At 39.2% G+C, this 27,057-nt stretch overlaps 1 protein-coding gene across 1 annotated transcript in view; it reads left to right on the top strand.

The window, feature by feature from the left end:
• NRPB4 (RNA polymerase II, Rpb4, core protein) overlaps nt 1-8,370 on the top strand; it is a 53,704-nt gene extending 45,334 nt beyond the window's left edge. Inside the window, exons 3-6 of the mRNA XM_086783074.1 lie at nt 7,478-7,555; nt 7,657-7,690; nt 7,829-7,897; nt 7,983-8,370. Coding sequence (XP_086639200.1) covers nt 7,478-7,555; nt 7,657-7,690; nt 7,829-7,897; nt 7,983-8,078 — 277 coding nt within the window. The 3' untranslated portion in view covers nt 8,079-8,370. The remainder of the gene's footprint in view (nt 1-7,477; nt 7,556-7,656; nt 7,691-7,828; nt 7,898-7,982) is intronic.
• The last annotated feature ends 18,687 nt before the right edge of the window (nt 8,371-27,057 follow it).

Here is a 27,057-nt window from a genome sequence, read left to right as displayed (position 1 = left end):
TGCTGTACCTGTTGTACCAGCCATCGTACCGGTTGTACCAGCTTTTGTACTTGCTGTATCAGCCACTGTACTTGCTGTACCATTTTCTGTACTTGCTGTACCAGCTTCTGTACTTGTTGTACCAGCCACCGTACCGACTGTACCAGCCACCGTACCGACTGTACCAACCACTGTACCTGCTGTACCGGCTGAATGGAGAGTTGTACTTGCTGTACCCTTCCTATTGCATGAAGACCCGTGGTTTTTGGGGAAGAATCAGTACCCACACGGAGGTATATGGATTATATTGTTGGCTCGGCATTTCTACATCCTATGTTCCGGCTTGGTAGCCTTGTGTTGGGCTGTGTTATGGCATTTGTATAGGGATAATCCGGCATCTCCCGTGGGGAGAGTAAGGCCCTCAAAGCTTGTACATGATAATATTCTCCTTGGGTAATAAAATACTCCAAGGGGGGGGGGTCGGCCCATTCCGGCCTCTATGCGGTGTCACACGTGCAAGCTCCATTTTCAGCATTTGTGGATGTTTTGTCCTGCTTTATGTTTTATGCAAAGTGATGATGGATATGTGTTAAGGCTGTGGCCATGTTTAAATGTTTTAATATGCATTGATGGTATCAACAAGTGTGTCAAAGGCCCTAGTCCCCCGGGCACCGCTGCTACGAGTTACATTGGTATCAGAGCATAGGCTTTCTTGGAAGCGGAGGCTTCCTTCTATCAATAAGGAAGAGAAAAGATCTCAAGTGGGGACCACACTTACCATCATTGCTATTAAGCATGGCCAGTCACTTCAGAGCTTATGAAGCAAGAGCATGAGCACTAGACAGCTTGATCTAAGGATTTATGAATTCACAAAATTTATCTTGGAAGTATGGAGTTGGCTTTATGTGCACACGTTTAGCACTCTTTCCATATGGATATTGTGGATTATATTATCAAGCTTACAGGCAAGCTATATGGAGATATATCTCAAGATATCTTAAGGATATGGTGACGAGATATTTCTTTTGGCTTCATGACCAACCTGGCAAAGAACAGCTAAGTATACTTTGAGTTTGCAAAGTTGGTGCTTTTGCTATTTACTATGAAGTGTTTTTGATGTTCACTAACCCTTGTATAGCTATGCAAGGAGAAAGGTGGTGTTGTTTGCCTTGAGATGGTTTCAGGGAAACATTGTTTATGGCTCCCTTTAATGGGATGAATTCTTTCCATGGCTCCCTTTATTGGGATAGAATATATCTATGGAGATTTCTTTCTTGTCGAGATTTATATAGATATTGGGCTTAACAGGCAATTTCTATGGACGAATCTGTTCGAGTTTATAGAGAAGAAATCTTTGGTTATCTCATGGATATGATGCTTTTATGGATTAAGTTCACCTCTACTCCAAGGTGTGTGGTTAGCACGGAGTATGTGGTAAGAGTTATGGTATACAAGGATTATGGTATACAGGTGTATGGATTCCTGGACTTCTTTTCTAGGAATTTGGATCCATCCTCAGGTTTATGGATTATGTTTATGGCTCCCTTTTACTGGGATGGATTATTCTTTTTGGCTCCCTTTATTTGGGATGCATTGGACTTATGGAACTCATGGTTCACTTACCTTGTGTAGTGTTCTCTTGTCCTACGTGCTCTCTTGAAGATTGTTTTTACCATGTGAGGGTGGAACAATAGAGAGCAGATGGAAGGGAACCATGGGCACTTCAAAGGGTAGTGACAAGCACAACATACCCTGTGTAGTGTTCTCTTGTCCTACGTGCTCTCTTGAAGATTGTTTCTACCATGTGTGGGTGGAACAATAGAGAGCAGATGGAAGGGAACATGGGCACTTGAGAGGGTAGTGTGAGTTGGTGGCCGAAATGCCTATAAACTATGTGTAGCAGAAATGCGTATGGAACACCAGGTTATTTATGCCTGCGAGTGATTGTTTTCAGGACTCCTTGTTTAGCCGCCCTGTGTAGTATTTCTCTTGACCTAAGTGCTTTTCAAGATGTTGCTACCTTGCTTGGTAGAACATAGAGCCAATGGTAGAGAATATGGGCACTGAAGTCGGGCCGGGCGTCAAGGTAGCTCCTTGGTGATCTACATCGACATACCATTGTTTTCTAAATGTTGAATTTCATATGCATTGGCATGGATTATGCTATCTGGCTTATGGGACTGTTTTGTCTCGCCCATTTATCTTGGGACATGATTTTGATATTGGTATTATGGAGACTTATTTAGTCTTGCCCATTTCTTTGGGACATGGATTCTTCAGTTATATTGGATTTTTGAGACTGTCTCGTCTTGCCCAATCGATGGGACATGATTATATCTTGCATATATGGCTTGAAGCTTAAAGTTGCGGACAACTTTTAAGAAGTTGGGGAGGATGTCACCAGCCTGGACATTTCCCAATCTGAAAGGGGTCTGGTGGACACCACGATGTTTAAATATTTGGAAAGTACAAGCTTTGGGAATGGGGGATTATCCTAGAATACAAAGGACCACACTCCTAAAATTTAGGAGAGTTGCTATTTTTGGCCCGACTCCGATGGAAATTCTGTTCGCGTCATTACATCTGGAATTGAGCAAATACCAAGAGTTGGCAAAGTGCCTATGACAGAATGTCTACCAGTTGGGATATTTTTAGAGGTAAAGATTATGGAAGGACCCATCTCTTAGATTGGGACATGTGGCAAGAAAGTGGACCAAAGTGAGACAAGTGGCCTGACACTTGTTAGAAAATGGATCAAAATGAGACAAGTGGCCTCACACTTGTCACTTCAGCTATTGTGTGGCTCTCCACTTGTCATTGTAGCCTTCTCTTGCCATTTTAGCTCATGGGAGGCCCAAATCTATAAATTTGAGAGCTCTCTCTTCATTAATGGAGGCTCTCTTGCTGCACACTAGCCTCTACCACCGTTACAGGTTGCCCTAATGATGGCTTCTTTCTTTCTCTCTCTCTTGAAGGCTGCCCATGAAGAATACCGGCTGTTGGGGACTGTTTTGGAGGCTTCCATCGCGAAGAAATACTGAAGGCAAGGGTATTCAATCATTTATTATGATTTCTAGCCATTGTATGTGTTGTACCAGCATTTGTACTTGCTGTACCTGTTGTACCAACCATCGTACCGGCTGTACCAGCTTTTGTACCTACTGTACCAGCCACTGTACTTGCTGTACCAGTTTTTGTACTTGCTGTACCAGCTTCTGTACTTGTTGTACCAGCCACTGTACCGACTGTACCAGCCACTGTACCGGTTGTACCAGCCACTATACCGGCTGTACTAGCCATTGTACTTGCTGTACCGGCTGAATGGAGAGTTGTACTTGCTGTACCCTTCCTATTGCATGAAGACCCGTGGTTTTTGGGGAAGAATCAGTACCCACACGGAGGTATATGGATTATATTGTTGGCTCGGCATTTCTACATCCTATGTTCCGGCTTGGTAGCCTTGTGTTGGGCTGTGTTATGGCATTTGTATAGGGATAATCCGGCATCTCCCGTGGGGAGAGTAAGGCCCTCAAAGCTTGTACATGATAATATTCTCCTTGGGTAATAAAATACTCCAAGGGGGGGGGGGTCGGCCCATTCCGGCCTCTATGCGGTGTCACACGTGCAAGCTCCATTTTCAGCATTTGTGGATGTTTTGTCCTGCTTTATGTTTTATGCAAAGTGATGATGGATATGTGTTAAGGCTGTGGCCATGTTTAAATGTTTTAATATGCATTGATGGTATCAACAAGTGTGTCAAAGGCCCTAGTCCCCCGGGCACCGCTGCTACGAGTTACATTGGTATCAGAGCATAGGCTTTCTTGGAAGCGGAGGCTTCCTTCTATCAATAAGGAAGAGAAAAGATCTCAAGTGGGGACCACACTTACCATCATTGCTATTAAGCATGGCCAGTCACTTCAGAGCTTATGAAGCAAGAGCATGAGCACTAGACAGCTTGATCTAAGGATTTATGAATTCACAAAATTTATCTTGGAAGTATGGAGTTGGCTTTATGTGCACACGTTTAGCACTCTTTCCATATGGATATTGTGGATTATATTATCAAGCTTACAGGCAAGCTATATGGAGATATATCTCAAGATATCTTAAGGATATGGTGACGAGATATTTCTTTTGGCTTCATGACCAACCTGGCAAAGAACAGCTAAGTATACTTTGAGTTTGCAAAGTTGGTGCTTTTGCTATTTACTATGAAGTGTTTTTGATGTTCACTAACCCTTGTATAGCTATGCAAGGAGAAAGGTGGTGTTGTTTGCCTTGAGATGGTTTCAGGGAAACATTGTTTATGGCTCCCTTTAATGGGATGAATTCTTTCCATGGCTCCCTTTATTGGGATAGAATATATCTATGGAGATTTCTTTCTTGTCAAGATTTATATAGATATTGGGCTTAACAGGCAATTTCTATGGACAAATCTGTTCGAGTTTATAGAGAAGAAATCTTTTGTTATCTCATGGATATGATGCTTTTATGGATTAAGTTCACCTCTACTCCAAGGTGTGTGGTTAGCACGGAGTATGTGGTAAGAGTTATGGTATACAAGGATTATGGTATACAGGTGTATGGATTCCTGGACTTCTTTTCTAGGAATTTGGATCCATCCTCAGGTTTATGGATTATGTTTATGGCTCCCTTTTACTGGGATGGATTATTCTTTTTGGCTCCCTTTATTTGGGATGCATTGGACTTATGGAACTCATGGTTCACTTACCTTGTGTAGTGTTCTCTTGTCCTACGTGCTCTCTTGAAGATTGTTTTTACCATGTGAGGGTGGAACAATAGAGAGCAGATGGAAGGGAACCATGGGCACTTCAAAGGGTAGTGACAAGCACAACATACCCTGTGTAGTGTTCTCTTGTTCTACGTGCTCTCTTGAAGATTGTTTCTACCATGTGTGGGTGGAACAATAGAGAGCAGATGGAAGGGAACATGGGCACTTGAGAGGGTAGTGTGAGTTGGTGGCCGAAATGCCTATAAACTATGTGTAGCAGAAATGCGTATGGAACACCAGGTTATTTATGCCTGCGAGTGATTGTTTTCAGGACTCCTTGTTTAGCCGCCCTGTGTAGTATTTCTCTTGACCTTAAGTGCTTTTCAAGATGTTGCTACCTTGCTTGGTAGAACATAGAGCCAATGGTAGAGAATATGGGCACTGAAGTCGGGCCGGGCGTCAAGGCAGCTCCTTGGTGATCTACATCGACATACCATTGTTTTCTAAATGTTGAATTTCATATGCATTGGCATGGATTATGCTATCTGGCTTATGGGACTGTTTTGTCTCGCCCATTTATCTTGGGACATGATTTTGATATTGGTATTATGGAGACTTATTTAGTCTTGCCCATTTCTTTGGGACATGGATTCTTCAGTTATATTGGATTTTTGAGACTGTCTCGTCTTGCCCAATCGATGGGACATGATTATATCTTGCATATATGGCTTGAAGCTTAAAGTTGCGGACAACTTTTAAGAAGTTGGGGAGGATGTCACCAGCCTGGACATTTCCCAATCTGAAAGGGGTCTGGTGGACACCACGATGTTTAAATATTTGGAAAGTACAAGCTTTGGGAATGGGGGATTATCCTAGAATACAAAGGACCACACTCCTAAAATTTAGGAGAGTTGCTATTTTTGGCCCGACTCCGATGGAAATTCTGTTCGCGTCATTACATGTGGAATTGAGCAAATACCAAGAGTTGGCAAAGTGCCTATGGCAGAATGTCTACCAGTTGGGATATTTTTAGAGGTAAAGATTATGGAAGGACCCATCTCTTAGATTGGGACATGTGGCAAGAAAGTGGACCAAAGTGAGAGAAGTGGCTTGACACTTGTTAGAAAATGGATCAAAATGAGACAAGTGGCCTCACACTTGTCACTTCAGCTATTGTGTGGCTCTCCACTTGTCATTGTAGCCTTCTCTTGCCATTTTAGCTCATGGGAGGCCCAAATCTATAAATTGGAGAGCTCTCTCTTCATTAATGGAGGCTCTCTTGCTGCACACTAGCCTCTACCACCGTTACAGGTTGCCCTAATGATGGCTTCTTTCTTTCTCTCTCTCTTGAAGGCTGCCCATGAAGAATACCGGCTGTTGGGGACTGTTTTGGAGGCTTCCATCGCGAAGAAATACTGAAGGCAAGGGTATTCAATCATTTATTATGATTTCTAGCCATTGTATGTGTTGTACCAGCATTTGTACTTGCTGTACCAGCCACCATACCGACTGTACCAGCTTCTGTACCTGTTGTACCAGCCACTGTACTTGCTGTACCAGCTTTTGTACTTGCTGCACCTGCTGGACCAGCCACCGTACCGGTTGTACCAGCCACTGTACCTGCTGTATCAGCCATTGTACCGGTTGTACTAGCCATTGTACCTGCTGTACCGGCTGAATGGAGAGTTGTACTTGCTGTACCCTTCCTATTGCATGAAGACCGGTGGTTTTTGCGGAAGAATCAGTATCCACACGGAGGTATATGGATTATATTGTTGGCTCGGCATTTTTACATCCTATGTTCCGGCTTGGTAGCCTTGTGTTGGGCTGTGTTATGGCATTTGTATAGGGATAATCCGGCATCTCCCGTGGGGAGAGTAAGGCCCTCAAAGCTGTACATGATAATATTCTCCTTGGGTAATAAAATACTCCAAGGGGGGGGGGTCGGCCCATTCCGGCCTCTATGCGGTGTCACACGTGCAAGTTCCTTTTTCAGCATTTGTGGATGTTTTGTCCTGCTTTATGTTTTATGCAAAGTGATGATGGATATGTGTTAAGGCTGTGGCCATGTTTAAATGTTTTAATATGCATTGATGGTATCAACAAGTGTGTCAAAGGCCCTAGTCCCCCGGGCACCGCTGCTACGAGTTACAGGTGCTGCTCTATGGCGTTGGAGTATATCCTGCATCTGGAGTTGACGAGAAGATTGCCCAGATCTCCAGGGCGGGGGTTGTTTGTCTCTCTGAAGGGACTATGTGCAATCCTCGATATCTCCTTGTGTTGTAAGTGGGTCTTGGGTCTGGGGGGCAGTTGCTTGGCGAGCTTGGGTGTTCCATCCATGGTCTCTTTGTCCCTAACAATGTTGAGTAAGCAGAGTATTTTTTTTAATCACATGGAGGGCCCCAAAGAAATCAGTAATGGATGTCTGAGTGGTATCTTGCTACCCCCGTCTGTAGCCTCAAAAAGGCCTCTTGGTGAAAAGAGAGAGAGAGATTTTATTAAACATCCATGCAGTCCATCTATGAGACTAAAGTGAGTACATGCAATCCATGGATAACTGGATGCCAGTACATGTCTGCCAAAAGAAAGATGGGCCTACGTACTAGGTGGACCCAATATGCACAGTGAAGAAAGGCAAACTCATTTACTGTCCTCCTCCAGAGAGAGAGAGAGAGAGAGAGAGAGAGAGAGAGAGAGGGAAGATTAGCCAAATCTAAATCTCATATAGAAGGTTTTAAGTGTAACTTCATAATGATTCTTGCACAGGGTGTTTGAGAAATCTTTGCAGTATGTGAAGCGTTTCAGCCGGTATCAAAATCCAAATGCAGTCAAACAAGTTCGAGAGTATCCTTATTATTGTGCTGAATTTGTACCTGGGAGAGAGAGAGAGAGAGAGAGAGAGAGAGAGAGAGGAGGTCTTGGTTGTATCCATGACATGCCACCAGAGTCTTGAGCAGGAATCAGCTCGCGGAGTTTGAGGTAATGCATTAAAATATTGAAGGTGGCAGAGTAAGGTCTTGCATGGTTGGTACTTCTCATGGGTTATTGCTTGTGCACCTAGTAATGATTATTTCTGCAGGTTATTGTTTGTGCACCTAGTAATGAATATTTGTGCAGGTTTGTGTTATTGGAAACCTTTGCCCTGACACGCTAGAAGAAGCCAAGGCATTGGTTCCTTCTCTTGCTGTAAGTATGGCTCTAGTTTTGTGGAAATGGGCATGCATTCCTCTGCTTATTTTGGATGAGTGAATTTCTCTGATCTCCATTTTAGAAAAGGAGCAAAGCAGATGATGACGAGGATGGAGTGACAGATGATAAAATTGAGCAAATGCTTGCAGATCTGGCAACTATAAAGAAATTTGAGTGATATTACAAAGGGATCTGTTACTGAGGTGATGCCAAGGATGGATTGCATTAGGGTTTTGTTTTCATGTACTTCCATCTCCACCCTCCACTTTCTCATCACGCTTTTTGAGCAACTTGATTCTTATATATCCCATATATAGTAGGATACAGCTCTTTGGAGTTGTGTCCTGGACACAATCGCATCAAACTTAAGCAGCTTCTCCCCTTACCATTTTTTAAAGTAGAGGGTGATGTAAATTATGTAGGTTAGTGGAGTCATTAATGACATCAAAATTAATGTGGTGTTGTAAGCCTGGCTTCTGTATTTTGTGCAGCAAGGAAAGATCAATCATGTGGTACTTGCTATATGCTAGACTGTTTTTGATCTTCCAAAAGCTAATTACACTTGCAGACTGTTATTGACCTTCCAAAAGCTGGTTGCTCTTGCAGTGCTTTTATCATGCTGGAGCTACTTTTATTAAGAAGATATTTGGTTTTGTGCTGAGGGTAAAGTCTAGGTTTGATTTTGTTTTGTGGCTTTACCATGCTTGCCATGCAGGACTTTTTTGGTTAAAAGTATTTCTTTTGTGGCTTTGCCATGCTTGCCATGCAGGACTGTTTTGGTTAAAAGTATTTCTATTTCTCAAAATTAACTTTTCCTTCTACAAATCATCCAAATCTCTCTCTCTCTCTCTCTCTCTCTCTCTCTCTCTCTCTCTCTCTCTCCCCCCTGCGGTGCGCCTTTGCCTTTTGAATTGAAAGCATCTACGCTCTAAATGGCATTGTCATGCTCTACCATTGCGTCTCCCTACAAATTCAACAGTAATTAAAGCACGATCAACAACTTTTTGAGGTGTCCATGTGGCGTAGTCCACTGATGTTGACAATGAAGAACTAGATGTTGCCATGAAGTTCTTTGATGATGTGCCCCTATTCGATGTGGACAATGTGGCTAAGAGCAAAGAGGCATCACGCAAGGTCAAAGTAACTTTGGAAGACCCTTGCCCATCGGTTCTTTTCAACAACCGTTGACTACCAACACCAATAACCATCTTGTTTCTTGTTCTTTGCCCCTTTCACCTCATCTTCTTGCTGCCTTGTGCTTAGCCCAAGAGAACTACCAAAACAAAATACATCAATCTCTCACATGAATAGAGTATCTAGTTCTAGATGAAGCAATAGCAAGCGAAGATTTAATGGATGGTGCCATGAATCACTCAAGGAAGTCACCTCAAAATGAGGATAATGAGCTAGGTCCTCTAGACTTGCAACTGCCTTACCATTAGCAGGAACCCTTGGACAAAGCCAATGTGTAGGATGCCTATGACATCTTGATCAAAAAGGAAAACAAGGTCATGGACATTCTGAAGATGTGCTGTTTGGTGGCCAAAGCACTTGGTAGACACTTCTACTATTGGAGACCAACTCTTTGTAAGAGCAAAGAAAGTTCACAGGTTGGATAGAATGCCCAAGCAAATCATAGGTAAAGATATGGGCATCCAACTCAACTATGGAAAGCTTTATCTAAGAAAGTGGGTGCACTGAAAATAAACACACAAATTCAAACTTCTTCATAATCAAATGGAGGTGATGGTGGGAAGAGAAGAAACAGCGGGCGATTTCTTGTCACTCAAGGTTCTCTAAGAAGGGGGACCATGAAAAAGCAAGCGAGAAACTTCATCGACTACTACTACAATTCTTAATCCAATAGTCGTGGCTTAATTTGCTTCATAATGCTAATCACAATCTTTCCCACGGTTTTTTGTGATTGAGCATAGCAATCCCTTTTTCCTTACCCCTTGATCTCAACAAGGGCCATCCTCTCAATCATCATAAAAGACTACACACAGTCAAAAACCTCCGAGGACATGCCTAGTGACATTTAAGGACGTGTTCAAGACAACTGTATAGAAGGATTTGATGCTTTTGGAGGTGAACGACGATCTACGTTGTGCGGACACTTTGTAGCCTAGGGTTAGCTTGTAGTAATAACAGTACACTTACCATAGGCACCACATTTGTAGACCCACCTCCAACAAAATCAATTTTCAAATTGGTCAAATGGACCTCTCGAGAGATTATCGGAAGACCTTTCAGATTATGTTATTCTACCCACACAACCACGAATTATGCAACACCACACTATAGCACCAATCTAGAGGGGCTCAATAAACTAACCCAACCTCTATCCATAGCTCTTAGCTAGGAAGCATGTAAGTGCTTTTGCTATGTGCCTTCTACATACAATAGCGTAAGCTACATATGTCTCCTCCTATGTACCATAATTGCTATATAAGTCTCCCTCCTTTGTTAATATTTTTATTCTTATTTATATAAGGCCCCCATAGCTGTTGGATCATGGACAGGCTTGTGTAGACTGCAAACAGAGAGACTCTATGTTATGTATATCCTCTCAAACACATCACCATGTCCAACAGTACAGAAAAGTGAGCTATATAAATCCAAATGAAGTCATATAATAACTTAAAATTTACCGTTTTAAGACCAACCAAAGTGATACAATTAAAATCCTAGTCTCCAAGGGTGGTCAACCAAGCCACTTATCCACCTTAGACAAAATCCTTTATAAATTAAGGGCTTCCCAAACTATTTTCAGTCCAAAAATGTCCCTGTTACGTGCGCCTACAGCCCATATGCTGCAATTTACAAATTTTGATGAATATTTGGCCCAAAAATGCTTGGAAATAGTAAAAATTCCACTTTTTTATGCCAAAAGTAATTTTCAATAATCATACGATTTTTTAATCTCCCTAAAAGGCTTTAAACTAATTAAAAATCCTATTTTTACTCTTAAAAATTAGTATTATAATTTTGTAAGCTTCTAAAAATTATCCAAATTATAGACTAGAGATTCTTAAAGGTTTGCTAACCTTAAAAATTATTTTTTATAATCTTATTATATTTTTAATAAATAAGAAACCTGTTTTTAAACAAAAAAATATTTTTAGGCATCTAAAAATAGGTTAATTAACTCTAGGTGATGATTTATTCATATTTTTGAATCCCAATAGGTTCTTCATGAGTTTTTCAAGATTGGTGATAATTTTTAGTATTCTTAATGACTTATAATAAATTTATTTGGATAAAAAATATACTAAAAGACTCTTAAAATTAGGAAAAATAACCTTAAAAATAGTAGAATATTAGGAGTTAGTTTTTTGATGGTTTGTGAAGGTGTTGGCTTTAGAAAACTGAGTTTAGAAGCACTCCACCTTCCTTAGTGTGCCAAGTACTCCACCTTCCTTAGTGTTTATCATAGAATTGATTGAATTAGTAACCATAAAGTCTCAAAAAATACTTGAAAGAACATAGAAAAATCCCAAATGAAATACTAGGGTTAAATAATGAAGTGAGACAAGAAAACATAAATTTTGAAGTAGAGGTTATTAAGAAAAAGATAGACAACTAACAAAGCGTATTCTCAACCCATCCTCAACTAATGCTATTGCTTTTAATTTCAATCTTTTTTATGATTCTCCATTTAATGTTTGTTCCTATGATTGGTCTATCACTTTTCTAGTTATTACTTGGATAACCATTTAGGATTTGGTCCTAGTTCAATCCTATCTGAGATCGATTTTAAAGTACGCCAAGTACTCCACCTTCCTTAGTGTGCCCTCTTAGTTAGAATAGAGCCTTCTAGGTGAATTGTGAAAGCGAAACTAGTTAAAAGTAAAAAAAACAAAAAACAAACTAAAAAGATTTAAAAAAATCCAAGAAGATACCCATCACCATGTACGATCTGGGTAGGACTTTTGGCTCTTAGTTATGGAGCCTTGGGACCGTAGCCTTGATCTCCATGGGATGAGACCTTGTGGCTAAAAACCTACCAATGAAGAAAAAAAACATCGTTGTAGAGGTACTTAGCGGTTCTTAGACACGCTTGTATGAGGTCTCTGGGCCATTGCTTGGGTCTTTGCAGAGGGTGGTGCCTTACTTTTATATTTTATCTTCTTATTAAAAAAAAATCAAGGCAAAAGCATGTAATAATCACTTAGCAGTTTCATTTATGAGGCTAGATAATAGCTAGCGATGGTTTCACCAAAGTGATAGTGTGTAGAGACTAGGGTCATAACCCAAGGCATGCTCCTTGCTCCATCGTAGTATAGATTGAATTTGGACCAACCTTGATATTACCCTTGTCTTAATTAGAAAAATTTGACCCGGCACAACAATATTTTCCAATTGGTTGATTAGGTTTTTGCATTGGGCTTAGATTTTAATTATTTTCCACAAGAACACCTTACTGGTACCATGTTGCCTTATAGACCTTGGACATTTCCAATGCCACCATGCATCTAGCATACGTCTTCCACGCATATTCATTGAAATATTCTGAGGACGAAATCTGCATTAGGAAGGGGGGCATGTTATGCTAGTATTGTATATTTTACGTGTGTGATCACTGCTTATCTATGAAAAGTGTGCCATGGGATAAATTTTGGAGATTGCATGCTTAGATTAAGTGTTTGCGCAAGCCTAGGCGGCCTTGGATAGCCATGGACCTATACTTTAAGTATGGCCGGCCAAGGTGTAAAGGCTTGGGACCAAGATACGGGTCAATTTGTATTCTCACCATTCATTATCTTATGCATAATCAATAAAGTGCTCTTTTTCTCTACTCTCTTGCTCTCTAGTGTCTTGCTTGCCTATTTTGATTTGAGCTATTGTGTGCTCATTGCATGTGTATGAGACTGAGTGTGCGAGGAGGGTCAAGATGTGTTTAGAGTGTGGAGGAGGCAGCGGAGTGGAGCTCTTGGGAGCTCCTACGGTGGCACAACCTATGATCCCAAGCACAAGTATTCATGAGGTGAGTGACACACCTTGACCTTGTATTTGTGAGCTAGGTCATGTAACGTTGGCTTTTTGGTTGAGCTGTTTTATGCTTCCAAGTGTGGTTGGGCAAAGCCCCACGATAAGTGGTTGTTTCTTGCATCTTTTCCATGGTGCAAGGGCCTTCTATCTATCATTATACACACACCCCTCTCTCTATCACACACACACACACACACACACACACACACACACACACACTCTATTTGGAAGACACACATAGATCTTATTTCTCTCTCTTTCAATTTTGAAATAAACCTTTGTTAAGCCTAATTGTAAGAAGCTAGCTCATAGATCTAACCCTGCCCCATGATCTGACCCCTAAATCCTAACCCTACCTAACTTAGCCCTAAAAGATAGATATAAATAGCTACTTGAATAATTTAAACATTCTTTTTTATTTAGTCACTCTGTTGATTGTATTCTCTATATTCGTAATGGACGCAACACTTCTATTTCTAGGGAATGGTAAGGAGTCTCCTAAAATTCATTTGAGGCAATCGACAAAGGCATTGTTTATCCACGATTTTCTTGAACATCAACTAGAGTCTATGAGTTTCCTTTAAACCTCTCATTGTCTCTAAAACTGGTGACACACATCATGAGAGGCTTGCTTTAGATATTGACATAGAATATAAATCTCATTTTATCCTTAATGGATCTTTCTCACACTTTTTGAGCTACATGGTGCAATTTACATGGTGCAATTGTAATAGACAAAAGTTCTCTAAGCAATAATTTTGTGAACTTAGAAAGTCCAATATAAGATTTGGGCAAGGCATTGGGGAATACTATAATCATTGATGTTGAGCCAATTTTTGTAGAGAACCCAGAGGTGTAAGTGTCTTCAGCCTTGGAAGCAAAAAGTGTCATAGATTACATCAGTGGTCGAAGGAAAGAGAATACATAAACAAAGTTACTAAGGAGAATCTTAATAGTTTTTCAAGTGATAGACCTTCCAAAAAACTATGATGGTGATGCAATATTTGAGTTTCCACCAACATGGGGTATGATATCTAGAATGGATGGACTGGACCACAAGTATGATGGGCATTTATGGACCAAGATATCACCATCAAATGTGAACTGTCCAGGGTTGTCATATATAAGCCATTGCATTGGTGTGTTAGAGTGTACAAAACATGTCCTTCTTATGTGAACTCTGGTTCTCACAACTAGACTAGTTTTTGAGGTAGCTTAAAGAAAGAAATGTGAGAAAGAGAGAGAGAAGGAGAGAGAGATAGAGAGGGGAGAGCGAGGAAGAAAGAGATAAGAGTCGAAGAGAGGGAGAAAGAGAATTTCCAAAGGGGTGTGTGTGTGTGTGTGTGTGTGTGAGAGAGAGAGAGAGAGAGAGAGAGAGAGAGAGAGAGAGAGAGAGAGAGAGAGAGAGAGAGAGAGAGAGAGAGATGTGTGTAAGAGAGAGCTGGGGGGGAGAGTGAAACAGAGAGAGGAGAGAGAGATAGAGAGAGGAGAGAAAGAGAGAGCAAGGAGAGAGAGATAGAGAGAGGAATGAGAGAGCAAGGAGAGAGAGAGTAGACACAAGTATAGAGAGAGAGAGAGAGAGAGAGAGAGAGAGAGAGAGAGAGAGAGAGAGAGAGAGAGAGAGAGAGATGAGAGTGGAGAGAGAGGTGAGAGAGAGAAAGATGGAGATAGTGATAGAGAGGGGAGATAGAGAGGTGGACAAGAGAGGGAGAAAGAGATGAGAGTGGAAGAGAAGGAGCGAGATGATTTCTAGAGATGTGTGTATTTGTGTGTGTGTGTGTGTGTGAGAGAGAGAGAGAGAGAGAGAGAGAGAGAGAGAGAGAGAGAGAGAGAGAGAGAGAGAGAGAGAGGGAGAGGCGTGTGTGTGTGTGTGAGAGAGAGAGAGAGGGAGAGGCGTGTGTGTGTGAGAGAGAGAGAGATATAGAGAGAGCTGTGAAAGGATTTCCAAAGATGAGAGAGAGGAGAAAGAGAGGTGTGTGAGAGAGAGAAATATAGGGAGATAGACAAAGATAATGAGGAAGAGATAGAGGGAGAGGGGGGAAGAATGAGGAATGAGAGAGAGAGAGAGAGAGAGAGAGAGAGAGAGAGAGAGAGAATCAAGTGTACCATATGATGGTGGAAGATGCGCTGGATCACTGAGAAGGCTAATAGGGTATGGAACATCATCACAGGAAAAGTAGGGCATGGTGAAAGGAAGTAATCTTACAGGGTTGGTGGTCTAAGATTCTATATCAAGAGAAGGTGTCCTATGGCGCATGCTAGTTGGAGGCCTCATTGGGGGACTAGTTTACGAAAGCGACGCTTCTGGTAATTGTGTGTTTTGTACTACATGCTTGGAAACATGCCCGCATCTTTTCATTTCATGGTGGTGGCAGAGAAGGTGTGGGATTTCCTTTCTTGAGTATGGATGCCGTTGTGACAGATAGGCCCGTAATGGTTAAAGACTGGATTTTTTTAAAGATTCTGAATGGGCCAGATAACCTAGAACATTCAGTATTCTTTCTTTTTTTTAGGTGGACATGTTTGTGGCATATTTGGTTAACTAGGAATGTCTTCATATTTGATACAAAAGTTGGTATTACAGCTCACATAGGTCGTATAAAAGGGCTACTATTGTGGCAATTCTCTTCCTTGCGGTCGGCTCATTTGGTGGAGAATGACATGGCTATATATTGGATGAGGGTACTCTGAGCTACACCTGTGATTCGGAATAATTAGTGAGGGAAAGCTAGTACATCACCTAGCAACAATGTGGCCATTTGTAAAGCAATTTTGGTTAACTAGGAATGTCTTCATATTTGATACAAAAGTTGGTATTACAGCTCACATAGGTCGTATAAAAGGGCTACTATTGTGGCAATTCTCTTCCTTGCGGTCGGCTCATGTGGTGGAGAATGACATGGCTATATATTGGATGAGGGTACTCTGAGCTACACCTGTGATTCGGAGTAATTAGTGAGGGAAAGCTAGTACAAATCACCTGGCAACAATGTGGCCATTTGTAAAGCAATTTTGGTAATATATCTTCTATTACAAGAGAGAGAGAGAGAGAGAGAGAGAGAGAGAGAGAGAGAGAGAGAGAGAGAGAGAGAGAGAGAGAGAGAGAGATTTTCAAGCCATGGAACTAGTTTGGAAGCACAATGGATTTCGACAAGCTTGACATGTTCGAAGAGTAGCACAAGCTGCATGATGTTGGGATTAGAAGAGTATTCTCAATCATTCTTGGCCATCATCACGGCCAAGCATGGACATGTTGAAAGAGAGAAGGCAAAATGGAGGAGGATTGTAGAAGAGTTCTCAATCTTACTCAAGAACATATATTTTCAAGCCATGGAACTGCTTTGGAAGCACAGTAGAATGTTCATTTTAAAAAGACATGAGTTTCAATTCAAATCGTTCCCTAATTCCTTAACCATAATGAGATATTAATTTTATAAAATTTTAACCAAAATATTAAGAAAATTAATTAATCACTAATCAAAAATTAATTTCCATGGTTCAACACTTCACAGACTTTCTAATTCATCGAAGAACCTTCTCTTAATTTTTGGTAAATAGAAAAATATATTTAATACTTATTATTTAAATAAATGATAGACCATTAAAAATATATAAATCATTAATTATAATTAATAAAAATCATTTATAAATATTAAAAAAAATTTGTAAATAAAAATATTAAACCTATTTCTTATAAACCACATTGCTTAAAATTCCATCATTTGCTTACTTTCTTTAAATATTCTTTAAAACAACATAAATTTTTAAAATTAATATTTAATTAGTAAACATGCTTTAATAATTATGAAAAATTGAACTTAAGATTTTCTAAACATATTGTAGCTTTGTTTTCAACGAGAGTTTTAAATATCATTAATAAAAGTAACACTTCCTATGTAAATTGCCAAATTGATAGAACTTCTTCTTGATGTTAGCAATACTTCTCGAAGTGCCCTCGTTTGCCACAAAAGCTGCATTAAATTAATCATTAAACCCATTATGGATGAAACACTTCAAATATGTTTATTAGATTATACTACACTTGTGACATTAAGGATTTTATTAATACATCATTCAAATATCTAATATTATTTAATCATGCATTCATTTAAGCACAAAACAAGAATACCTCAAAGAATCTACAAATTTGATCGGTTTGAGTCATTGTTTGGATTGCTATCACACTAGGAACTCTAGAGAAAGCACTCCTTGTCTTCCAACTCCAACCATTTCCCCAAATAGACCACTAACTGCTCCAAAGATTGACTAATAATAGTCCCTAATCATTGCACTAATCCACCCTCGTGCAAGACGAAGGAAATGGAGAAAGAAGATAAAAATCCAATAGGCAATGGGTAGAATACATAAGTATAGCCCAAATCCATCACCAATGCCCAAGATTTGCACACAACAAGCTTCTACTTCTCCTTGGAAATCCATAATTTTTTCTTCTCTCCCTAAACTACTTTTTCATTTGAAATCCAAGGTTCCCTTCACATTAAATTGCAACTTCACATATCTAACATGTCTGGTCAGCCCAAAATTTGATCCTTCCATCCCCTAATCACTACAAACTTCACACTAATGCACACATCTACATCCTAGTAGATTTCTAGAGTTTCCTAGTGTGTATTGTAGCAACACAAACAACAACTTTCATCAATTTTATAATTGAAAAAATAATAATTTCTGTAATACATCAAAATCTAATAAAAATGACTGGCACAACTCAAAACAGCTAAGAAAATATATTGAAACCCACAAACAATTAAGGTCTAATTTTATAAAGATAATTGTTTTTATATGCTAAAAATAGCCTAATTTATTGCTAAAAACTGCTAAAATGGTTAAAAATACCAAAATGAGGTAACAAATTGGGCATTTTAAGCCCAAAAATTAGGGTTATCATTCCCCCACACTTAATTGCAAACCCTCCTTTGCGAGCACTGCATCATGTCTTCATTTCCATAGTTGTGTAAATCTCACTCCTATAAGATCTGCATATAAATGTGATATGACCAGAAATTCGCTCTTTGAAAAAGTCACACTGATATAAATATTGATTTTATCTCCAATTCACTCTCTTTCAATCTCACTCACTCATCTCTCTGCACATAATTGGTCTTTATCTACATATAAGGACTCTATGAAGATGAATGCTAAAGCCTACCTCACTAAAAAACTAGCACTAATCCACTCTACACTTAAACATTGCTTAAGGCTATGTCTATAGTTATGACCTTAGTCTTGACACACAATATCTCCTGTAAAACCTATCCAAGAATACACACTATGTAAGTCATGTCACCTGCAAGGTTACTCCTACTATAGCCTTGACAAGGCTTGTATTGTACCATCTAAAATAAGTCCTATATTTCCAACATAAAATAACGTTGCTCAAAGCATCGTCCTCTCACAAGCAGGGCATGGATTCAAAGGATAAAACTATAGAAAAAACAAATCATTAAAAGGAACACCATAACATCTCTTACCTCTGGATTCAAAATAATATCGAGAATGGGTCTAAAATCGTGGGATGAAAAAATGGCCCACATGAAAAGTGTTTGTACTATCCTCATCTAAACAAGGTGTGCTTATGTCGATCCATATAAAGTCCATCGTAAATATCTGTGCATATTCTTTCAAGAAACAAAAAATAAATAAGCTAAAACCCATCATTCCCTATACCTAAACAGCTTATAACTTCAAAAATTAAATAAGCTAAAACCCATCATTCCCTATACCTAAACAGCTTATAACTTTAAATATCCTAACTACTTCTAACTCAAACTTAGATGATATAATGTTTCAATATCAACCCATTAACCCTAAATGGTTCATTTTCCTTTTGTAAATCCTGTACACTCAATGAACCATTATCAAATACTTTTGAAACTCTAAAAGGTCCTAACCATCTAATTTTAAGCTTACTTGGATACTTATAGTACCTACTATTATACCAATACTAAATCTACTTCTTTAAATGTATGCACTTTTTTATGGTGACCATGCCATGCTTTTCGACAATTGTGCATAGCCTCCAAACTTATAACTATCCACTACAATTTCTTGTGATCCCTTGTAAAGATTGTTCTCAACTATGCAAGGGTTACTTTGAAAGCAAGAACTTTTTTTTTCCTAAACCATATCACTCATGTAACTTTCCATGATAGGATGTTGTGTATACCTTTGCACAAGCAATTCATCCCTTTCACTGAAAGCTTCTTATAATATTATTTTCTCTCTATAGCATTCCTTTAATCTCTTAAGTAAGTCCTTAGTTAAGAGTCTACTAAATCCTTTCCTTTATCTATAGCATTCCTTTAATCTCTTAAGTAAGTCCTTAGTTAAGAGTCTACTAAATCCTTTCCTTTATCTATTTCTAATTGCGATATTTTAGCGAGTGACTCCCTTGCAACCATTTCAGCTAAGAACCTTAGTTTGTTAGATTCTAATAAAGCCTTCCCTTTATCTATTTCTAATTGTGTTTAGCAAGTGACTCCCTTGTAGCCATTTTAGCTAAGAACATCTCTTGTTCTAATTGATTATAAGGTTCCCTCAACATTTTCATAGAATCTCCCCTCTCGTCGTAAAAGCCATCTTTGGATAATGTGCTTCCCCCCCCAAGGACTTTACTCGTGTCATCACTCCCACTTGATGAGCGACAAAGATTGATAAACTCCTAACTCTCTTTTACACTTCCTACTAACTCTTTTCTCTAAACACTAGATCTCCCTACTTATCTATTTCTTCTATCCCTACTTTCCTTTTACTTCCTATGTCACTCGATCAATAAGCAAGTCCTTGATGAGCAACGGCGATTGATAAACTCTGAACTCTCTTCACACTTCCTACTACATCTTACTAATATATTTCTTCTAACTTTTACTATCCCTACTCTCCTTTCACTTCCTATCTCACTTTTGATTCAATAAGCAATTAGCAGTCCATTCATCAGATGTGGACATCCAATTAATGATGTCATTATTAGAATCATTTTCTGAAGGATAATGCACTTCATATTTGCCTATTCCATTTTGTATCACACAATTATGCTAGTGTACTATATTTACTTCCATCTTATCCCCTGAAGGAGACATAACATGCTGTCAATCTCTGAACAACTAAGAGTATGGTTAATTCTCTTCCAAAAATTCATTTTGTCATGCACTTGTCATGTCTTCCTTTGACTTATCCACTTCATAATCGATATTGTTATCTTTAATAAACTCTTTCAACCATACCCTAGGCACCACTCTTAACTTGACTCGATCTTTACATGGGCTTATTAATCACCTCTTTATGCTAGCTTTGGTCACAAAATGAGCTTGAAGAAACCATGGTTGTCCCAATAGGATAGGAAAAGTTGCAATGTCTATAGTAGTATGCACCACTAAAAAACTAATATAATACTCTAGTAGGATAGGAAAAGTTGCAATATCTATAGTAGGATGCACCACTAAAAAACTAATATAATACTCTAGCCTCGTAACTATTATCTTTATACTTTGTAACACCCCTAAGGTTTAACTTTACATTGATAAGCCACTCATAATACTATATTGGTTGCTTCTAGGCCTTTTAATCTAATTGCTTAAATTTATAGTTAGTGAAACATTCTCTAATTCTATCCATAAGTCAAATATTCTATTCTTTATTGGTCTTCTTAATTCTCCCCTCTTCTCTTCTTTATACACTAATTGCTTTGAGAAAGTACTATCCCATTTTGGATTTGAGGATTTTGTAGTGGAATAGGAAGATCCGAGGATTATCCCTAAGATTACGACTCTATTGGTTTAATGTTACGACTAATGTTTTTTGCCACACTTAGTCTCTTAGGTATGGTTGTCAGTTCTTCAATCAGCTAAGGTGTCTCGACTTCCAATTCTCCTTGTTCCTGATGCAAACGAGTCACTACACTTATCATAGGCTCCATTGCAAAAGTCACTCTCTTAGAAATAATTTTTTATTTAAGTGGTTGTTTTGGATCTTCTTGTTCTATCTCTACAAGATTAGCTAAAGAACTTGGCCCTTCAACTACTACTTGCTTACCTTTAGCATCACTCAAAGACTTACTCTTTTTTTAGGACAATCTTGTTCATTAGTGACCCTCTCCCACTGCAATTTTTGCACAATGGAGTGTAGTCTTGATGCTTCATCTCATTAGGACAATAAGTAGCTATATACCTCTTGCTGACAATGGAAACATATGAATGGTCCTTGCAGCCTAAAACGATTTCCACTTATAGGATTATTTTTAAAAACTCTAAAATTTCTCCTAAAGGGATACCCTCTTCATATATTTCCACTATTTTTAGGATATCATGTTTGAGGTAATGGAGGTTGCCCTTGTGCAAGATATCCTCTTTGCATAAAAGGTTGAGGTGGAGGTCCTATCTCATGAGTTGCATTCAGCCTATCCATAAAATTATAGTTGATTTGCAATCCTTGCACTTGCCATATGGTTGCGCTTAATAAAAGCATTGGTCCTCTGTATGATTATTTCTCAAACAGTAGTTGCAAAAGAGAGTACAAGGTTGGTCTAGAACAATTCGAGAAGTTTTTGGACACTTTGTAGCCAAATGAACATAGCCATGATATTTTCCACACCAAATATTTGATCTAGGTGGGTTTTGAGTACTAACTGCATTTTGTGGTGCTACAGCATACACATCTTTCTCTTGCGGCCGTACTATATTGAGAATGTCTTCCTTAAATTTCCCTAATGATTTTTCCACTATTTCAGTGACCTTAGCCTTACTCAAACTTTTGAACACAAAAAATTACCATACACACCAATTCTAGGGAGCGGGATAAGACCAAGAGTCGATCTTAGCACCCTAACCACCCTAGTACCTCCAAATTTCCAAATCTGAAAGTAGACCAAGATGGAGATCAACTAGGGTACTAGGGTTAGATCAAGATTATGGGGCATAAGCCCAATTTAGCATCCAAACTTGGATATGGCTAAATGAGATTGTGGAGTGTTTAGAGTTAAGTCATTAGAAGGATCCAAAAGGCCCCAAGCCAGAAGACCAATGGTGGGTGGGTGAGAGAAGGGTCACGAGTGAACATGTTAAGGGCTAGGCTAGCAACACCAAAATCAATGAAGCATAAAACGTTATGGCTTCCACATAACTAGCCAAGTTTGAGTCTTCATTGATACCAACAAGATACTCTTGGGAGAGATTGCCAATCTCATCAGTGCACGGAATTGAGCTCAACCTCTTGGACAATCTACAAGTGGTATTGTCTACTAATGGAAATCAAAAGTTCTATCTAGAATCTGATGGGATGATGTATATTTCAACAAGGGACATTAAGAAGGCTAGAACTTTGTCCATGGCCGGCGAGATAGTCAGAAGAAGGAAATCACTTCAAAAAGAGGTAGTCCATCGGAGGAGTAAGAATTCTCATTCTATATTCACAGACAAGACACCAACTTTTGAGATCTTTCCTCACTAGAACCAATTAAAGAAGAAAGGACAAGGGAAAATAGTGTCATCCAAAGAGAGGAAGTACCCTCTTCGAAAAGACAAGGGTAGACACTCCCTTAGAGACCATAATATTAGCTCAGGAACCTTGGGAAATCAAGAGACTATATAGTCATGGACATAGAGATATGAGCCTACCTATAGTTAATGGGATACAGATAGTGGGATACCTATAGTTAATGGGATACTGATAGTGGGATACCCAATGATGCATATAAAAAATGTACTTCTAGAACCATTATCAAAATCATTATTTAGATTATCATTATTGGCCGGCGAGATAGTCAAAAGAAGGAAATCACTTCAAAAAGAGGTAGTCCATCGGAGGAGTAAGAATTCTCATTCTATATTCACACACAAGACACCAACTTTTGAGATCTTTCCTCACTAGAACCAATTAAAGAAGAAAGGACAAGGGAAAATAGTGTCATCCAAAGAGAGGAAGTACCCTCTTCAAAAAGACAAGGGTAGAAACTCCCTTAGAGACCATAATATTAGCTCAGGGACCTTGGGAAATCAAGAGACTATATAGTCATGGACATAGAGATATGAGCCTACCTATAGTTAATGTGATATAGATAGTGGGATACCTATAGTTAATGGGATACTGATAGTGGGATACCCAATGATGCATATAAAAAATGTACTTCTAGAACCATTATCAGAATCATTATTTAGATTACCAGCTTATGTGTACATGTTATGTGTACATGGAACCTTCCTACACACATGTAACTCCCAAAGCTGAACCTAGATACATAGCCTCGATGGCTCTAGAATCAAAACAATTAAGCATACAAAACTTAGAGCACAAGCTCATACTCCTGATGAAGCAAGAAGAGTGCTAGATCTATTCCCATGGTGGTCAGACCTCTAAGAGGAATAAGAGATAAATATGACCATGGCCATCTTGCCAAGGATTAGAGCCTCACACATATCTAAGCTACTGTCCAAGTTTGAAGGATCACGGGATATCTATAGCCACCTTCCAGCATTTAGATAAATCTATACAGTTGAGAGGGTAACCGATCCTATAACTAAGATAGATGCCTTCAGATTGACCTTAAAAAGTAATGCATTGTTATGGTTTCAAATGCTAGAAGACAAACAAAAGGGGGGCCATGGAGGATCTTGAACTAACATGGGTTTCAAATGCTAGAAGAATCACAATCAGCATGCTCGATGTGATCATCATAAGCATGATTCTTATGCATGATTTATAATGTGCTCGTCATGATCATGATTGACATCATGGGCTATGATATATGATCCGTGATCTCACGACTGGATAAGATGAAATCTATCAAAGATAAGTTGTATTTAATGCATAAACTTAGGGAAGGTGGGACAACTGGATTTGTCAAAGAATCATGGATGTGATCAAGAATCACGTGCGTGATTTTGTAGACTACAAAATCAAGACGACGTGATTCCACATGTTGCGCCCAAAAATCATTGATTTGGGGGTACAAATCTTAATTTTTCTACTTCAAATTTTCTAGATTGTTCCATTGCAACATGCGTGTTAAAAAGATATTATGCAAGAGGTTTATTTTTTTAATTTATAGCAAATACAACAAATGTGTGTTCCCTACATAATCATGTTGTGATTATGGAGTTACCACCATGCACGTATTGATGTAAATGCTTGTTTAGTTGCTTTCCTAACTCTTAAAAAATGTAAATAACAATTTAAAATGCTAAAACAATGAAAAACATCCCTTATTTATCTATTTTTTTTTGTTTCTTCAAATTTAGCTATAAATGACTACCACCAATAAATATAATATACTAAATTATAACTACATTACTAATATACCTTATATATTTATTTTTTATATACCTATATATGAAAAGTTCCATGCCACCATTACCACTCTTTTATGGCCACGTTCCTTTATTGTGTGAGTCTGGTGTGTATAAAGTACACATAATGTGAAGAATACCCATGCCTCCAATATCACTAAGAACAGTGAGCACTATGTTGATCTCAAAGAAGCAAGACCATTCTCTGTATCCAAGTCTTATTCACAGAGTGCACACAAGGTGGACCATTTGAATGGTGGGAGCTATGTTAATCTAGATGAAGTAGGGATTTCTTCTAAATTTTGGTATGAACCATAGCGTGCACACACAAGGTGAAGAATATCCATGCATTGACTTGATGCTCAAGATTGTGGGCAATATGTTGATTTAGATGAACCAAAACCTTCTATGCCCAAATATTAAACCCCAAGTACACATAAAAAATATGCTGATGAGTCAGGGGTTATCGAGGATATGGCATAGACTATGTTAATCTTGAGGAGACCAGGAATGATCAATCCAAAGGAGAGAGGTTGTCAGTTGCGTTTAGTGGGGATCTTGGAGATCCCTGCATGTAATGTTCTAATTGTGATGAAAGAAGAAGTTCCTAAGGAATATAATGGTAATCTCATTATGGAATTCCCTCCAACATTTGGAAAGGTCAATGGAATGAATGGCATGAAGCAAAAATACAATGGCCACATTTGGAAAAAATCAAACACCACCAACATGTCCACATCAAGTGCACCATAAGAGTGAGCTATTGTATTAGCTCATTGAAATGTCATAGGAAACATTTTCCTTTCTATATAATGCCATGTGATGATAACATGACAAGGTTGATGGTTCATGTGGGTGAGCATAAACATTGTGTTCAATCCATGATTGAAAAACAAAGAAGCTTGTTGCTCATATCATGAGGATGAAAGTGGATAATAATTCTAGGCCCTGAAAAGGTTTAAATGAGTGTAGCAAAGGAGCGCATGTCATCTTTAATGATAGAAGACACTATGAAAGGATCTGGTGTACGAATGCTAAACTAACCAACTTACTTAAAGAGTTAGTGACCCTTGTGAGGTATAGTGGTCTAATGAATAAAATGTTGCTTGCCTTTGTGAGATGAAATTACATAATCATTTTTAATGTGTGTAATGTGTAGGTTTAGAAGGAATGTTTCTCAAGAAAGGAAGGCTAGGCTATTAGTGTAGGTTTTATGTCTTGTTTTTTTTGAAAAAAAGGGTCCTTGTATTCTTTCTTCCATGGTAGTAGTTTTCTAGGGCAAGGACTACCGGATGAAAGATGTTTCATTTTAAAATGTCAATCGAGTGTGGATCTAGTAAATCATATGAGACAAGGTGGGAATGGAGATTTGTGCAACTCCTGGGTGCAATTTAATCACACCCATCAAGTCATAAGTTGGAATACAATGGCATGTATATGATCCCAGGTAGATACACGCACTTTGGTTAACCAGAACACGATTTTTAGAGTTGCCGATTCTGCCTACTAACAAATCTTCAAGGCTTTAACAAAATTAAAAGGAGTGGCTGGTGTGGCGAGACGGAGAGAGGGAGTTTTTCATTGGGGTTGCCGCCTCTGGTAGCGGAGAGTTTTTTAGGTGTTGCTTTGTTTGCTTTGTCGCCGGCAGTGGCTGGTAGCAAGGAGAGAGAGTGTATTGCTGCCGGTGCCAGAGTTTGTTGTTTTTGGCACAGTTGCTGGTAGCACAGCAGATGGTTACCTTGTTGAGGTGCAGCTCGTATTAGCCAGAGGCCATGGCCCAAGTATATGTTGCCAAGATGAATGGGAGACAGCCTTGTGAGTATACATCTTGTGTGTTGATTTGAAGGTGTCATGCATGTGAGATGGTGTGAAGCAAAAGCTTTTGTGTGTCGGAAGAAGCTTGTATGGAAGTGTTGGTTGGGAATTCAAAGATGAATGATACTGGAAATGTATCTGGCTATGGTTGTGTGTTGGTATCTTGTGTGTGTTGATTTGAAGGAGAAGGCGTGATTGACGTGTTTGGTGGTGTAGTCCACGGGTTTACACTCTCACAGCGCACCCTGTGCCAGCCTTCGATTAACTCGTCATGCACACGGTGAGAGCATATGTGTTTGTTGCTGGGTGTTTACTTTGACTATGGTGCCCTTGTTTTGTGCTAGTGATTCCAAGGTTGGGGGAGTGGGAAGCTATAGAGGCATGTTTCCTTGTTTTTCTTCCACTCCATAGCTTTTTGGTGCCCCCACTGAGGAGAGCTAATTGTTTTTCTTCGCCTACAAGGGTGTATGCCCCATAGGAAAGAGACTCGTACCGCTTCTTTTGGCAGGGATTGTTGCAGATTTTCATGATGTGGTCTTATCCAGAATTTCATGGTGGCAGGAAGGGTGAAGATGTGTTTGACTTTTTGGGGCAAATGGAGCTGGCATGCATTAGCAATCATGTTATAGATGAAGAGCAGGTTTTGAGGCTAGTAAAGATTTTCTTAAAGGAAGATGCCCGAAGTTGGCTTAAAGATTTTGAAGCACAGAATGCGGCATATGAGCTACATGGTGTTTTGACCTTAGACAAGTTGAAAGAAGGCCTTTTGCATTTTTAGCAAAGAAGAGGAGCCTAGTGTGCCTTGGCAGGTGTTGAGCATCTTGAAGCAAGTCCATGGGCAATCACTGGATGATTTTGTGAAGGTATTTACATATCTATGGGGTAGGTGGTGTACGACATTGAAGCAAGAAGTTCCTTCTATGTTTCTGAAGAAGAGCTTGTTTATTGATGGTTTGCTACCCCATTTGAAGATCAGGGTTGAGTTGAAGAATCCCAAGTCATTTGATGATGCAGTTAGGGTTGCTAGGGAAAAGGAAGGCAAGATTTTGA

Source organism: Cibotium barometz, chromosome 45 (genome assembly GCF_041138505.1).
Source record: "Cibotium barometz isolate CiBa-2024 chromosome 45, ASM4113850v1, whole genome shotgun sequence".
Lineage (NCBI taxonomy): Eukaryota > Viridiplantae > Streptophyta > Polypodiopsida > Cyatheales > Cibotiaceae > Cibotium > Cibotium barometz.
This window is presented reverse-complemented; position numbering and strand designations above follow the sequence as displayed.